This window comes from Oryctolagus cuniculus, chromosome 4 (assembly GCF_051225735.1).
Source record: "Oryctolagus cuniculus isolate XC-2025 breed Fujian yellow rabbit chromosome 4, ASM5122573v1, whole genome shotgun sequence".
NCBI lineage: Eukaryota > Metazoa > Chordata > Mammalia > Lagomorpha > Leporidae > Oryctolagus > Oryctolagus cuniculus.
Window position 1 is genome coordinate 168438432 of NC_142870.1, and position 16949 is coordinate 168455380.

Below are 16949 nucleotides of genomic sequence, written 5' to 3' on the forward strand. Positions count from 1 at the left end.
CCGCCACCCAAATTCCACCAAGCACCTGAAATCAACACCAGCCTTTTTGCAGTTCTATTTCTCCCAGTTGCACTGCGGCGAGAAGGTGAGAGGAAGAGGCCCAGGTCAGAGGTGGAAGATAAACACAGAGCTGCCACCACCGCCGCTGCCGCTGTGGGCCGGCCTACCTTGGTCAAGTCCATCCCGAGCTTGAGCTGCGAGATGAGATGCAGAATCACGCTTCGCTGGTCCTCCATGACGCCCAGCTCTGCCTCTTCCTCGTCCTCATTGTCACTCTTCTCATCCTCGGACAGAACCAATTCAGGGCCCGAGTTTGGCTAAAATAGAAGCATCGGTCAAGATCAGCAGGTCCGAGAGAAGGTGCAGCTCCAGCGTAGGAACGCACACGCTCAACCAGGGCACAGGGAACCCAAGCCTGCCCCCACGAGGCCTCCCTGGGAACCAGGCCAATGGCCCCGGGGCAGAAGCTCGCCCCGTGCTCTGACACTGTGCACCCCCCTCATCCCCATGAGGCAAGCTCCCAGCCAAGGGCACACAGGGAGGAGCCTCCTCAACCCCGCCCACTACTGGTAACTCCTCCTCTTAACCGGCACAACCCAGCCACTTGGTACCTAACGCCAACCTTCCTGATGGTAAATCGAAGCCGGATTCTTCCAGGACTGCCAGAAATCTATTTATGGAAAAATTTACTCGGAGACTGTATCTACTCAAACCCGTCAGGGTCAGGACAGCAGATGTAGCCTCTGGGCTGGCATTAATGTAAGGAGGGAAGCAAAATCAATGGCTAAGGAGAAGCCCCGGACCCCTGATCACACGGTGGAGAGGCCTGCTGGCCGGTTCTCCTCCGTGCAAGTTCATTATTGCCATCACTGCATTCCCAGTTTTCAAACCGTACAGAAAGCAGGCAAGTTAGTAAACAATGTGGGGTCAGTCACAATACCCACAATACCCAATACCCAAGCATCTAGGACTTGGGCTAGGACTTGGGTGTCCTAGGAATTCTATCATTGGAACAAACAAGCCGTGCCACCACCCGGCATGCCCCCACAGTCTTCGGGTACCTGCTTATAGGTAAGCAACAGGACTCCACACAGAACACTATGTCTGTTTCCAGTTATCAGTGACAGGTACGAGAGCAAACTGAAGCTTACAGGCAGCAAATAGAAAAGGAGACACACGTGCCCAAGTGTCCACCCGAACTAATCGTCACCTCACTGGTTAACCTCACCTCCTATCGGGGCTTCCCCTGTCACACAAACGTTCCTTAGCAATCAAGGTGTTGGGTACCGTCTGGCTGAGCACCTCTGGTCCCTTCCTCGCCAGCACCCCCGGGGAGGAGGTAAGGATGCCTTCGCCTGCAGAGGCAGGCATCTTTACAACTTGACCCATTTCTCACCGACTTATTCCCCGATTATTCCCAATCACCGCAAAACAGCCCAGTGCGGCTTGGGTTGGGGAGGCCTCGGCGAAGCCCAGGGCCCACTCCTTGGGCTTCACTCTCTGGGACTCCACAGAGGCCCGGACCCCACCCCTACTCCCCCAGACACCAAAACCCTTGATGTCCGAGTTCCTTATGTACAATACAGCATAGTCTACGCACAGCTTCCCGCACACTCTAAACCCCCTGTGTTGCTTCTAACACCCAATGTGACGTGCACAGCTGCATTCCACTGTTCAGGGAGCGACAAGAACAGAAGATCCTGACCCATTCAGCGCTGCCCTAGGCTGTTTTTTTTTTTTTTTTTTCCTGAATATTTTTCAGCTGTGATTGGCTGACCCCACAGACGGGAAGTCATGGGGACCACGGACCACGGGGCAGACTGTGCAGCCAGGATCGGCTGAAAACCTTTGGGGACCTACACCTGCTGCACAGAGAAGCCTACCCAGAGGGAAGTCTGGGGGCTGTGGGCTCCTCTGGTTCCACGAGGGGACGTCAAGGGACAGAGGGGGCCGTGGCCCCATCAGTGGCCCTGAGACCACCCCGCCTCTCCTCCACACCATCCCACCAACACCACCTCTGCTGTCCTGCACAGGCTGCTGCCGCCGCCTAGGCCACCACGGCTCTGAGGCCAAATGGCTCAAGCTAGGATGGACAGGGCCTCCCACTGACCCGCCTGCCCCTCCAGGCTCACCCTCCACGCCTGTGTTAAAGGCAGAACCTTTAACCTCAATTCACCAGGACCTTGCACTTCCAACTGGGTGCCCCTGGAGTCAGCAGACGCCATTCCCTGCCTATGGCCATGGTGCTATGCTGCGACTTCCTGGTGGGCGGAGGGGAGGGGCAGTCATTTCAACTAGCAGACCCTCCTCTTCCCAGCGCCAGCTGGGCAGGGAGCAGGCAGTGCCTGGGCATTCTGCTTTGGGAAGAAAAGGGACAATCCAAACCCAGTGAAATCAAACCACCAGCCAGCATACACCCCACGGGGCAAGAACAGCTGCAGACTCCTTACACGGCACAGCCCAAGAGCCACGGGTTGAGAGTCCCTTAGCCCTGGGATAAGATCTTTATCGGACTTAAAAATAATGAGATACCTTGGGGAAGGAGCCCAGGTCTGAAAGTGAAAGTCGTGTGAGGTTCACGTACACCCGGTACAGAGCCTGAATATTTCCAGTGCACCTGCCTTGTGGCTGTGTTCCATCTCGTGAGGTCAGGTGTGCAATCTTGCCCTTGTGCTACCGGGTCAGCGGCACTCAAAATGTTTCGGATTTGGGTGCATTTCTGATTTTGGATTTTTGGATTGGGGACGCCCGGCCTGCGGCTACATATCAAGAGCAATTATTTCTGTTTGAAACAGCGTCTTGATCATGAACCGGATAAGTCAAGAGTGCGCCCTGCTCTGCGGATGCGACTGCCCACAAGCTGTGCCCAAGGGAGCTGGCGGTCGTGCACACCTGCTGCCACTCTGGGCGTGTCCTGTTCACACCCCTCCCTCTGCCGTGTGCCTTGCTGGAAAACTCAACCCAGCCTGGCCCTGACTTCCAGAAACCAGGAAATCTTCCACACGATACCAAGTGCACCCGCTGACAGGAACACAAACCCACCCCACGCCTCCCAGCATCCCAGACCAACACCCACACCCTCTGTGTGTCCGACGCTCCCTCTGAAAAACCCGGGATGCAGCACAGGGAGTTAAGGCTGGAGCCCCAGGGCAGCTGCCGGCTCCTTGGGAGTGACCAGTGGCCAAAGTCCCAGGGGCCCCACAGTGCCCCCCGCAAGGAAAGAAGGGTCACAGAGAGGCCTGCGAACAGCCCCTCAGCAAGTCCCCCCTCCCCGGCCTGGAACTGGGACCCAGCATGTGCCCCTTATAGTAGGACTGGTAAAGAAATCTCCTACGCCACAGTCGAAACGTGAACATCTCAGAGGCCACTTCAGCCCCCACCCCCACCCCACCGGGGCTCAGTCCATCTGCAGAAAGGAAACTGCTCCCCGCCATGGGCCCAAACTGGGGGTGTATGCAGAGGAAGGTGGGAGCACGCAGCATCCCACTCCTTTAGAAGAGGTCAGAGGGCAATGCCATCTGTCCGCACCCAAGCGTCCCCTCACCATCTACCCGGCCCCCGCCCTGCACCATGAGCAGGCACTGCAGGAACAGGATGGGGGGGTGGGGGGACCAGGCTTTGGTGGCATCTGAAAGGCACAAGAACCCCCTTCCCCTGTAGCAGGCAGGGTTCGTCCATCCTGGGGTAAGCGTCACCCACTCTAAGTGTCATTTACCACAATCGGATCCACAGTTTCCCACACATCCCTAGCTCTCTCTTGGAACTTTATTTGTGAAAGCTAGACAGAGAAAGATCTCTTATCTGCTGATTCTGGCCAATGCCTCCAGCGGCTGGGACCAGGAGCCAAGAACGAAGTCCAGGTCTCCCTCGTGGCTCAGCTACTCGAGCCATCGCCGCGGCCTCCTAAAGTCTGCAATAGCAGGAAGCTGGGGCCAGGAGTCACACCCAGAGCTGAGCTGGGGCACAGGCACCCTAACCGCTAGGCCAACCGCGTGCTCCCTTGCCCTGCCCTTTCTTACGAAGCCCTCCTGTCTCCCTCCTGGCTGACCTGCACCCGCCCAACCTCTACATCTGCGAGTTTGCCCTTACAAAGCATTCACCATGGCCTGGAGCTGATCAGAGGGCCCATCTGTGTTGCTCCGTCTCAGAAGAACCGTGAACGTGAGAAACGGTTTCGTAACACAGGACACTGTGAAGCCTGACGCAGTCTTCAGATCCCCCTTCCCCGGAGCCCTCTGCAAACGAGCCGGCCCAGCCACAAAGATGCACGCCAGCTTCAACATGAAACAGAACTCGAACACGTTCTCAAGAGAACCAGGCTTTGGGAAAAAATAGCATTTTTAATAAAAAGAAGAGTGATGATTCGATGCTTCTACTATACAAGCAGTTCCAAGCGTATGGTGCTTGAACAAAAATCAAGCAATTCACGCCTTTCAGCAAGTACAGGGGGAAATGAGTGAAGGTTTGATAGACGAGAAAAGCGGTGTCATCAGCAGGCTGTGGTTTGGGGACAGTGTCATTGGCAGGCCAGTGGTGACCTGGGCCCCACGGACAGTCCTTCCAGTACCCGCCACCATCCGAGACACTGAGTGCAAAAACTGTGCATCTGGGCCTTGTTCTGCACAGAGGGCCCACAGCCCCTCCCAGACCCTTAGAAGGGCCTCGGTCACTCAGCTGACCTCAGGCAAGACCACAGAAGGAAGCGGTGCTTGGGATGCGAACGTTGTGGTCCCAGAGCGTCACAGCAGGTGCACGCGTGACCCCGCCCTGAACTCCTCACCCCCCCATCTGCACTGCCCGCCCAGCAGCCCACGCGGCTTGCGGCAGGTTCACACGGCTTCACTGGTCTCCTCCAGGGGTTACTGCCGCAGGAAGGTCATGGAGATTTGCTTTCGACACAAATCTCAGTTTTTTAACAGAACTGTTAATGTTTCAAGACAAATGAAAATTACAAACAAGGCTGACATTCTTAATTTTTTTTTTATTATTCAATACAACTGAACTCCAGTTTGGGTCAGTTCCAGGAAAAACCATGATACAGACATCGATCTGCAGAGGCCACTCATTTCCTTACTGCAGGCCCCATTCCACCCCCTTCACCCCCAAACCGACGCCCCGTCCCCACCTCACAGGGTGCACACGCATCACGCCCTCTCTCTCGGCCAAGGCCTGGCTGTGGGCCGGCGGGGGTGCACACCGGCAGCTCAGTCTGCTTGATGCCCCTTAAACCATGTCTTAACCCAAGGGGGGCGTCCTCACTGGTTACTGAGGCGTCCTCACTGGTTACTGAGGCGTCCTCACTGGTTACTGAGGCGTCCTCACTGGTTACCGAGGCGTCCTCACTGGTTACCGAGGCCCACGTGGGCGCATCAGCCAAGTTGCTCAGGTGCTTTCTCCCTTTACAAGGAGGAGCTCGCCCATGCCGGAGCCCTGCCGTCTCCCACAGGCTGGGAAGAGGATTAAGCCGGGCTCCTACAGCCAAATCGTGCCCAAGCAAACAAGCCACCCAGGGGGGTGTTTAACACACGGCGTCCTCGGCAGAAACACCACCTGGGGATTTCAAGTCATCTGCAACTGTTCCAAAACCCACTTGACACCACAGCCAGCCTAAGCAGGTGCATCAGAATCTCTTCCGCCAGCCAACTCTGCAGCGCCCCCCCACCCCCGGAAAGCCAGGCAGCTTTCCCCGCCCACTGACCCCCTGCAGCAAGCAGGTTCTGGGTGCACCGAGCCGTACCAGACCATCTGTGTGTGGAATGTCAAGTTCAACATCCCCGGATATCTCCCTCGCAGAATGGAGAGAAACTGACTAGAACGGCTAGGGGAACTGTGAGGGGATTCTGAGGGCCACAGGGGGCGGGCAGCGGGGGAGCAGCCCCCAAGCACCACCCTCAGATATCCTCCAGTGAGAAAAACTCGGGGCGCATAGCAGCAGGGCAGAGGGGCCGGGCTGGGAATGACACATCTCCACGCCCCCCCATGGCACGTACGTCTCAATTCCGCAACTGCACACGACATGCGACAGCGGGGCAGAGACGGCCAGCAGGGAGGGCAGGGATGCTTCCATCGCTAGGGGCTGACAATAGAAACTGCTCTGCCAGCAAGTGAGAGATGGCAGGGGCTTCCAAACAAAGCCAACCAGCCACTAGGGTTGAGACGTGGAAGAAGTCGGTACATGGGAGAGACAAGGACAAGCATGATGACTACTAGGAGACAAGCAAGGGGACCACAGTGAGACGTGCAAGCGTCCGGGGACCAACCACTGAACACACTTTTCCCTCCAGTTCCAATACTGTTGTTGCCGATACATAGGGAACCCCCCCAAAATCTAGTCACTTTCTCGTGTCAATATTTACAGCACGCTGCCCCAAACTGTCACAACCATTACTTGATCCTCATCATGTACTTTCATGCTGGCAATATCTCACATCCCAAGAAGCCCCATTGAACAGCCCAAGGTCACGGACACTGGCCCAGCTGCAGGTGAACATCAGGTGCGTGTCAATCCCATCAGGAGAGCTAGAGCATGCAAAGGCGGCCAGCGGCAGTGCAGCGAGTGGCCCTCAGCCGTCTGGTCGGCCACTCGCTAACAAGACACTTACGATCGCGGGCCTCCCAAGGGCGAGGCCATCACCACTGGGAGGGCAAAGCGTCTCCTCGGAGGACAGAGACACGAACGCAAACGGCGCTCCGCATCACCTACTGTCTTTCCCAGGCTTAGCACCCGTGGGGTTCCGCGTCCACGAGCGTCTCGCCGCTGCCCGTCTCTAAGTTTCCAGAAGCAGGCCATCTGTGCCGCTGCAGAGTCTCCTGGCGGAAGGCACCGACGCTCCGCTCTGCTCAGCAGTCATGCCGGAGACAGAGGTCGCGGACGCGGGGGCTTGGCCAGCCGATGGCCCTCGGCCCTGACGCTGCACATGGATCCTGGCCCTCTGTGTGGAGCCGCTGCCGAAGCCGGATGGCCGATTCCGCCTTGCAGGCCCCCCGCTGTCTTTCGGGGACCTTATCCGGCCATTTGGAGGTAGGTGTGACGAGGAGGCCACGGCGAGGGCGAACCTGACGGAGAAGCTGGTCTTATCCTGGGCAGGTCCGAGCGCGGGCACAACCACCCAGCGGGCAGGGCCCCGCTGCCATTTTGGAGGTGCTGAGCTGGCTGCTGCTGACGTCACAATGCTCCGGCCGCCTCCCAGGGTGAGCTGGCTGGGTTGCTCTAACCACACATACACACACATTTACCACACTTGGCTCTCACAGACCGGAAGGACACAGGCTCGTCCTGAGCAAGGGGGCCGACCTGCAGAAAGGTTAATGCCAAGTAAAACACGCGCCGTGGAAGGCAGAAGGAAGTCGCTTCTGGGGGCGGGGGGAGGGGCATTCGTCAGCAGCCAGAATAACCAGGGGCAGTCACATTCGGGGGGGACTCAACAGGCGCTCCTTAGAAACGTGGGGGGTGCATTCACGGGTGACAGCCGCATGTCTTTATTTTCCACGGATCTGCTTAGAAACCAGAGTCGAAATGAAAGCAAACAACCAAAGAATCAACAAGGAGTGATACAACCTACAGCAAGCACAGAGGAGCGGCAGGGAGCAGTGGCAGCCCAGGGAGGGGGTGGCGAGGGCCTCCCAGCCGTGGCTTCTAAGCATGCCCGGGATCCCACCATTGACCAGCGTGCGGGAGCCCAGAGGCTGCAGAGCGAGCCGGCCCGCCCCTGTGGCATCAGCTGCTCCCCGCTGAGGACATCCAGGAGGGGTCCCAGACGGTGCAGAGGCCCAGCCCCGCGGCAGGTGCTCTACAGCATTCACTTGGTGAGCAAATCCAGCACGAATCATCAGCACGGCCAGTGATGGAGCAAGGCGTCCCGAAAGCGAAGCTGCCAGGGCCGAGGGGCCGGGCGTACTGCACCCTGGTTCTGGGGCTGCACAAGCAGCATGGGCCACGGGAAGCTGGCTGGCACTGGGATACAAGGCATCACGAGGAACGGCGAGAGGCCGCATGGAGAGGGTAAGGACCATGGCGAGGGCCAACTCTGGCTGCCAGGCCTGGAGACAGAACCCAGAGTCCATACTTGCCACCGACCAGGCTCAGTCTCCCCGTCAGTGAAATGGGAGACCGGGTACTGTGGGCATCTGGAGAGTGACCCGGCTGATGGGAGTGCTGTTTGTATGTCTCTGCCTCTCAAGTAACGGCATTGTTTAATGTACTGAGCACGGATGGAGACAGGCCCAGGCACACGTGAGAAGTATTAGGTTAGGCACAGCCATCACAGGACCCGGGGGCCGGCACCAGAAACACTGGCACACAGCCTGATGCGAGGCTGCTGCTGACGCGCCCACAGCCGCCGCCTTGTCTGGCTGCTGCCTCCCCTCCAGGGGCGTCCCTCGCCAAGCTGCATGACGTCCCCCCACGCCTCTCCCAAGCTTCCCAGCCATGAGGACGCCGAGGCCACAACAGTCCACAGCCCTGGCCACCTGGGGTTGCACCAGGGAAGGCTCCCAACTATGTCCCAGATGAATCTCAACCAAGACGCGCAGGCAAGAGGAACAAGATACTCAGGACACAGCCCAGGGCACGGGGTCAGAGGAGCATCCCGGCACCGGCCTACGACCCCAGCTGCTGTTTGGAGGGGGCAGGAGAGGCGGACCTCCCTCTGCAGCACCTCCCCCGCCCCCATGCTCTCTAGAGGGTCCGGGAGGGCAGGAACCATGGAACACCCTCACTCCAGTCCTGCGGGGCTCTGGTGAGAAGAGAGGCAACAGGGTGGGTGGCAGGGTGAGCGGGCACGGAGCCCGAGGGGTCGTCACAACTCCATGTCTTTGAGCACCCAGGAGGGGCAACGCACCACGCTAGGGACCCAGGATACAGGGACACCAAAGGTGTGGTCTCTGCCTTGAGCAGGCTCAGGAGGACAGCACGGGTCTTCCTCCCTCCCAGCCCTGGGTGGCACTGGTAAATTCTGACCCATCGCCTGGGCAGAGCTGGACCCCACCCGGAAAGCCCCTGCCGTGGGACACGCCCACTTGGGCACTCGGACTGTGCTCCTGGCGGCCAGGAACGCCAGCTCCCCTTGGCCAAAGGGCACTGGTGAGGACTGGGGCTAGGCAGGGCCACGGGTGGGGAGGGACGCGGGTGGGGAGAAAGAAGCCGAGCTGGGGGCCCGGAATAAGAGCCAGCAGTGCAGGAGCCACAGGTGGCCATCGGCTATGAGCTCACCCCAATGCAAACTCCTTAATCACAGGAATTCCAACACAGATTTTCATTTTCCCAACACAAAGGATGGCTTCTAATAGGGGTTTGACAACTGTTGTTTTCTTAATGAATGAGTAAAATCAAAGAAAAATGGGGAAAATTTCAGCATACAAGGGCAAATTCAGGATTAAAGTTAACAGGACAAGAGTGGATATTTCAGCTGGTAATTAAAGACATCTGCATCCCCCATCACAGTGTCTGCGTGTGAGTCCTGGTTCTCACTCCTGTCTCCAGCTTCCTGCTACTGCAGATGCTGGGAGGCAGAGCTGGTGGCTCAAGTGGTTGGCTCCCTCACCCATGGGAGACCTGGATGGAGTTCTCGGCTCCTACCTTCAGCCCCAGCCCGGAGCATTGCGGGCAGGTGGGGAGTGACCCGCGGAGGGGATCTCTCACTGTCTCGCTAATTAATTATTAAACAGCCAGTCACAAATGGCCACATTTTGTGGTTGCATTTATAGAAGAGACCCTCAACTGGCCAATCTATAGAGTAAGCAGGTTCATGGCGGCCAGGAACTGGGAGGAGCGGTGGACCCGGGCAGACAGATCAAGGGCACAGGTGTTCTGAAGTTGTGCTCTCAACGTGGCAGTGGGGACGGTGACAGACACCTGGGAACACACTGAAAGCCTGAGCAGCTGACATGCTGTGACTGAGTGAATCTATGGCCCCACGTTCTTTCTTGATAAAGCAGTTATTAAAACACTAAACAGAAGGACTCACGATACAAAAGCAAACGGCAAGGGCAGAGGAAGCTCGTGACCTGGGTGATCAGAAAGGCTCACCCTCGGGCAGCCGACACTGGGCTGCACCTCCCAAGGCAGCAGTGATGCAAACACGGGGCAGGGACATCCCCACAGAAGGGACCATGCAAGCAAGGGACAGGGACAAGAGCAGTGCGGGGAGGTGTGGCCGATGCCAGGCACAGGGCTTTGGTCTAGTGACTATTAGACTCACGCCCTGGGTGAGCCCACCTGATGCCATGGCATTAAAGAACAGGTACAATGGCAACTTCTCACTTGGTATCTCAAGTCCAGCCTCCTCCCTTGAACTCTGGCTGTCCAGCCTACCTCGCTCCCCGCACCATCTCCGGCAGGTGGAACCCCAAGATACCCTGCCCTGGAGCCAGGAACTTCCCAGGACAAGAGAGCCTGGACAGACATGATGGAGTGAAGGGGCTTCAGGTAGGGGGCGGGGTGCCCCTTATCACTGAGGTGCACCCCCAGTGTAGTCACAGGAATCCCTGCCTTTGGGGAGTCTTTCCTGTTGCAGCCACAGGACTAGGGAAGCAGGTGCGGGCCAGAGAGCTGTGATGTTGCTGGCCCTGGAGATGGAGGAGCTGCCATGAGCCAAGGCCCCAGCAGCCAGAAAGGCCGAGGGAACAGAGTCGGCCCTCAGACCCCGAGAAGGGAACACAGCCCTGCCCACACCCGCGAGCCACGCGGGGCTTTGGAGCCATGGGAGGTGACACAACAACGGGTGGGTGCGGCTTTCAACTTGGAGGCCCACAAGCATTTGCCAGAACAGAGAACCAACGTGCCAGCTCACGGCCGTGTCAAACCTGGGATGCCCAACACACACCTGTCAATCACACCTCCAACATGCATCGTCCCCATCTCATGGAGTGACGGCTCCTCCTCCACGCCCATCTCCTGCTCACGCTCTACAGAGCCATCAGCAGGTGCTGCAAATGCCACCCAGGACCGGCTCGCTCCCCACAGCCTCCACCTCCCTGGCACAAGGCACGCTGGTCCTCACACCTCCACCACCCTGGCACAAGGCACCTGGTCCCTCCCCAGCCTGCATCCCCACCCCCTGCAGCCTGGCTCTCCTCACGGTAATCAGAGGCGTCCCAATGGCGACAGTAGACCGGGTCTCTCCTGCACTCAAAAGCTGCCCGTTGCATTCCAAAGTCCCAGTCCTGCCTGTGGTCTAGGAAGTCCTATAGGAAGTCAGCCCACAACTTGTCTCCCCTCCCACTGAGTTCCCCTCCTCAGCCGCTATACTCTACATGCTTTCCTGGACACATGGAGCATGAGGCTGCCCCAGGACCTTTGCATCTGCTGTGGTCCATGCATCACTCACTCCCTTGGTCCACACTCAGATCTTTGCTCACCAGCGCAGCCTCCGAGCCTCTTCTAAGCCACACCGCACTCTCTCATGGTTTGCGCCTTCCTCTGCTCTATTTGCCCTCCCGTCGCTGGTCACCCCAGCGTACTATGTATTGACCCAGCACACCTCCCCGGGGAGATGGCAGCTCACTGCTGTGTCTCCATCAACACTCGGCTTTCTCCTGTGGAAGTGTGGAAGCACTGAAGATCCCCACGCGGCTGAGTCATAGCACCTGGGAATTAGGTGGTGACTTACGGTAGGCAAGGGTGGGGGTGCTGAGAACTAGAGAGAAGGTTCCGACAACAGCCCGGCGTGAGTGCGACCGACACGCACCGGGCAGCAGTTGCCAGTGCTCCCGGCCTGCCTTCTCCTTGACTCGGTGAACATCCGCACGGAGCTCCGGGCTAGGGACACTGCAAGAGGGGAGTGCAGGGGACAGCCTGGGTCCTCCTGCAGCCTGCGGCTCCGCAGGGCAGTCCATGTGGGAGACCCATGAGCCATCACGGGGCTGTGGTGCCCACGGGGGAGGCAGGGGAATGGCAGGGGCAGGGGAGGAAGCCACACTGACGGCCCACACTGCCTGCGGGTGTCATAACCATGGGGATGTTATAAAACCACTGTGAGGCCTCACGTGGGCGGGGGGTGGGGGTGGGGGCGGCGTTCAGCCGGCAGGGGGCTCAACCACCCTCCCTGTCATCCACGCTGGATGCCCGAAGCTTCCCCCTCCCCCATGTCCAGACACCTGCCTGGTCCGCGCACCCTCCTCTGCTCCCACCCCCCTCTGGGCCTTGGACACGTGACCTCCCAAGGCCATCACTAGACGTCTCTTACTCTTTGGCTAGCGTCACCCCACCAGAACGTTCTTCTCCAAACACCCACCTCCCCAGTCCAAACGTCCCCCCAGTTCCCCACTGCCCGCAGGAAGCTGTCCCGGGACCTGGCCCAACGTGGAAGGCTTCTTCCATGTGACCACTCCCTCTGCACCTGCTCCTCCCCGCGGGGCGTCCAAACTTCTCTCTCCCTCCCGGTCACTCCTGCTCCTTTCCCACTTGCGCCTTTGCAGGAGCAGCACCTGTTCCCCGAGACCGCGTCCCTCCTTTTCTCCTCTAAAACCCAGCGCGAGGTTCTCTGGGGCCGCTCCCGGGCCACTGCCATCAACGCCTTGGTCACATAAAGCCCGGTGAGCGCAGACTCAAGTCCTAGTGAGACACAACTTCACCAAACCTCCAGCTCAATAAAACGACGGAGGATCAACGCAGGTGCAGCAACCAGTAGTCATCAAGACCGCGTGCCTAGAAACCTAGGGAGGGCATTCTACCGCCTCCGAGTTGCTCTGCCCTAACCATGGCTGCAGGACCCGGGCAGCAGTCTGGCTTCCACAGCCACAGGTGACAGCACCGCTGACGTCGGCCGGGTTCCGCGGGCGCTCTTGCTCCGACTCGGTAGAGTCTGTAAGCACTTCATTCAGAGAGCAAACGTGAGGCGGCTCGGCCCACGGCACCAGGCCAGGGATTCTTCCTGATGCCGTTAATTGCCACGTTGCCTGGCTCTTCCCATATACATCATGAAGCTACGGACTTGAACTCGAAGAAGGTAGAGACAGAAAAAAAGAAGCAAAGCAATGCAGGTATGCAGGGGGCAACGGGAAAAAGCCCACGTAGGGTGTGCTCCCAGGCCCGCGGTGTCAGCATAACCGAAGGGAACCGACAGAGACGAAGTCTGGAGGCTCCCTCCAGATCCCCTGGGGACCACCGGGTCAGAGACTCAGGGGGCAAGGCGCAGACCCACTTCTCCCTAGCTTTCATTCCTTCAACTGACGTCCAGTGACAATTTGTCTATGTGGTCCCTGGCACAACGTACAAACCTCGGCACACAGCGTCATGGCTTAGGACGAACCTAATCCCTTACACCTAACCAGCTCAGCAGAGCCAACTCTACAGAAAAGGCTGTGCGAGAGGCTTCTAGAACTTTCTCTACTGGCAAAGTGGACGCTCTCTACCCCTGGAGCAGAAGCTCCCCTCCCCCAGTCCTTGGAAAAACTGCGCTTGCCCGAGTCCTGCAGGTGAGAGGGAAGCACCCTCGTGTTTGTGCGGCAGGCCACGGGGGCTACGAGGAACCGCAGACAGAGCCCAGGGGCAGGCACAGCAGGAAGTAAGTCTCCAGACCCAACCCTGGGAGCCTGGTGGGAACGCAGCCATGGCGAGGGGCGAGGACAGGCAGACGACCTTTCCCATCAACCTGCGCACATGCAAGTCAAAGGAGGAAACTCACAACACCGACCCCCGATAGCTTATCCTCTCTGGCTGGACAAAGGTGACCGTGGTTTCATCAGCGGTCACGCCAGCCGGTCACTCAATTCTGCCTTTGAATTTCATCTGTCCCTTTTAATCACTCAAGCCCCTCGCCTGGAAATCCCCCATCAGTTGCCACTGAAATTCTCTGCAGTGGGAATTCCAGAAGGGGACAGCAAGGCAAATGGACTAAGCAGCAGAACACAAGCCACAGCGCAGCTCTGGTTGACGAATCATTAGAAGCCAAAGGCAATTGCTGCGTGCTGAGGCCAGAGGGGCTGCATCGTGAATGATGGAGAAAGCAAAGGGCACTAAGCCCTCTCCTGCCGACAAAGCCGGGGTACGTCTGCAGAGCGCTGGCTGCTGGCCACGGGCCAGGCACACACCCACACACACGGGGCAGCAGCGCAAACCAAGCCGGCCCACCCCATGGCTTCTGGATAGAGTTTCTGGATCATCAGCCCCCCGACTTCCAGAACATCCAACGATTTGAATCCAAAGCATCTTCAGAGCTAGGGAGGAGAGAGAGAGAGAGAGAGAGAGAGAGAGAGAGAGAGAGGGAACACCTCGCTCCGGCAATGTAGATGTTTCCCCCTTTTCTTGTTAAAAGCTCTGACATATGTCTATTATGCCTGGATTTCTGTAAATATTAACAGACCGAGGAGAGAACAGCTGAGATCAAACAGCCTCCAGCACTTTCGTGGAGAACAAACAAACCAGAACCATCCCAGTGCTCACGCGATCCTTCCGGGATGAGGGATACCAAGAGCACCCCACGGGGCTGCACCTTCCAAGCCCCAGTCAGCACGACACAGTCACATCGCAGGCACTTTCTCCAGTATTTACCTTGCGTTCTATGCATCCGTCGGTCTAGCCACGGGGACAGGGGATGCAAACAGGAGGCCTCCCTGAACGTCTATTGCAACGTGAGTGGATACTCGGGATCAGAGGATGACGGCAGCTACCCACACCTCTCTCCTATCACTCCAGGGCCACACCCCCGCACGACGCTGCCTGCGTCCCCCCACTGAGGGCCACTGCCTCCCTGGAGCCAGTGCTCAGAGGCCACTCTCAACACAGACTTCCAGGGGAAATGCGTGATTGGCTGAGCCCATCCCAGGCTCTGATCAGCACGCGGTGGCTCTGTTAGCGCTCAGAGGGACAGAATCATCACACTCGGAGCAAACAAAGAAACAAAAGTGAGTCTGCAGGTGGAGCTGTATGGAGCTGGGCACCGGGCTCCTCCAAACAAGCCACTCCCCCCAAGGCCCAGGGTTTCCATCTCTGCAGCCTGAGTTAGCCGGGCCGGAGCTCTCCACCAGCGGCCCAGTCGCCTGTGCATTGCTCAGACACAGTCCTCTGCGCCCCAACACCATGCCTCCGCCCATCTGTAAACCGCGGTTGGGAAGCACGTCCTCCTGGGAGCTTGGGATAACCCGTGCTACGTACACGTGATGTGGCGCAGTGGGTTAAAGCCCCGGCTGCGGCGCCAGCATCCCATACGTGCACCGGTTCACATCCTGGCTGCTCCTCTTCCAGTCCAGCTCTCTGCTGTGGCCTGGGAAAGCAGTGGAAGATGGCCCAAGTGCTTGGGCCCCTGCACCTGCATGGGAGACCCGGAAGAAGCTCCTGGCTCCTGGCTTTGGATCAGCTCAACTCTGGCCATTGCAGTCATTTGGGAAGTGAACCATCAGATGGAAGACCTCTCTCTCTCTGTCTCTACCTCTCTCTGTAACTCTGGCTTTCAAATAAATAAAATAAATTAAAAAAAAAAACTACATTAAGGGGCCAGCGCCGCGGCTCACTAGGCTAATCCTCCACCTTGCGGCGCCGGCACCCTGGGTTCTAGTCCCAGCTGGGGCGCCGGATTCTGTCCCGGTTGCCCCTCTTCCAGGACAGCTCTCTGCTGTGGAGTGCAGTGGAGGATGGCCCAAGTGCTTGGGCCCTGAACCCCATGGAGACCAGGAGAAGCACCTGGTTCCTGCCATTGGATCAGCGCGGTGCACCGGCCATGGCGGCCATTGGAGGGTGAACCAACGGCAAAGGAAGACCTTTCTCTCTGTCTCTCTCTCTCTCACTGTACACTCTGCCTGTCAAAAAATTTAAAAAACTACATTAAGGAACCAGCAACATCAGACCCCACACGGGGGACAAGGTTCCCGTCAGTACCTGGGAGCAATGTGTCAGGACATTGACGTTGGCTTCTGAGCCAAGGAGCAGCAGGAAGGCGAGGGCAGAGCAAGAACTCCCCTATGGAGCGGTTCTCTCAGTGAGAGACGAAGGCACCCATCGCTCAGTGTGCACCCCTAGTTACCGTGTCTCCCTGCAAAACACGAGCACACAGGACCAGCTGGTGGCCATTCCGGCCCGCGTTCCCACACAGCAACACCCAGTTCTGGAGCCTCGTGTGAAATGCACGCTACGTTATGACAGGGTGGAAGGGGAGAGAAGTGGCCAGAGAGATCCAAGCCATGGGACCTCCACGTGCAAAGACCTCACCACGCGAGGCGTCACCGCTTCTGACCTCCACGAGCGCATCTAAAAAATGCAAAGACAGGCGCTGCACATGACAAAGAGTGGACTTGATACAAAAACAAACTCTCAGAAAACCCAACAAGCAAATTGAAAATGGTGAAAGACCATTACACGCAATCACGAACAACAAAACACACAGTGGCCAATATATTATAGACACGCGTTTACAGCCATAATGATAAAGCAGAAATGAAAAAAAAAAAAAAAAAAAAACCAAGAAACAGACCTGACAGTAAGATGCAAACTTGATAGGCGTGCCTGAGCAGCAAAGGGGCGGGATCATGGCACCCTGCACATATTGCTGGGGGAGTCGCAATTCTGGCTTAATCTTAGCGGGCAGTTTGGTAACACTTTTCAGTTTCAAATTCTCACGCTTGCTGATAGAATATTACTGAAATCCTACTGCTAGTAAGTTTCCCTATATAAAATGTATAAGCGTGCAAAAATAGATGTAGAACACAATTTGTAACAGTGGAAAACCAGACAAATGTCTCCCCCCAAGTCTGGTTAAATAAAGTGTGGCACCTGTGAGATATGCAAAGATAGGACAGCTTCGCAGGTTTTCAGAAAAACGCAATCTCTACACACTGACATGGGAAAATGCCCAATGTACATTGTTAAGTTACCAATTAAGAAGCCACTTAACACCTTCTGCAGTGTGAGTCCATCAAAACAAGCAATTTTTAAAAGAATACACAGGGGGATGGGGCTGTGTGCAGTGGGTTAAATCGCCACTTGAGACAACTGCATCCTGTATCAGAGCAGCCGT

At 57.5% G+C, this 16949-nt stretch overlaps 1 protein-coding gene across 8 annotated transcripts in view; it reads right to left on the reverse strand.

The window, feature by feature from the left end:
- The window catches only part of OSBPL10 (oxysterol binding protein like 10), a 296379-nt gene that overhangs the window by 40504 nt on the left and 238926 nt on the right, over nt 1–16949 (reverse strand). For 6 of the 8 annotated variants that reach the window (XM_008266099.5, XM_002716244.6, XM_089331217.1 and 3 more), the window contains one exon: nt 168–317. The exons of 1 other annotated variant lie outside the window; for it this stretch is intronic. In XM_008266099.5, the coding sequence (XP_008264321.3) occupies nt 168–317 (150 nt within the window). Of the gene's footprint in view, nt 1–167; nt 318–5692; nt 7295–16949 lie in introns of those variants that run through there. One more of the 8 variants, XM_089331219.1, reaches the window with a different exon arrangement.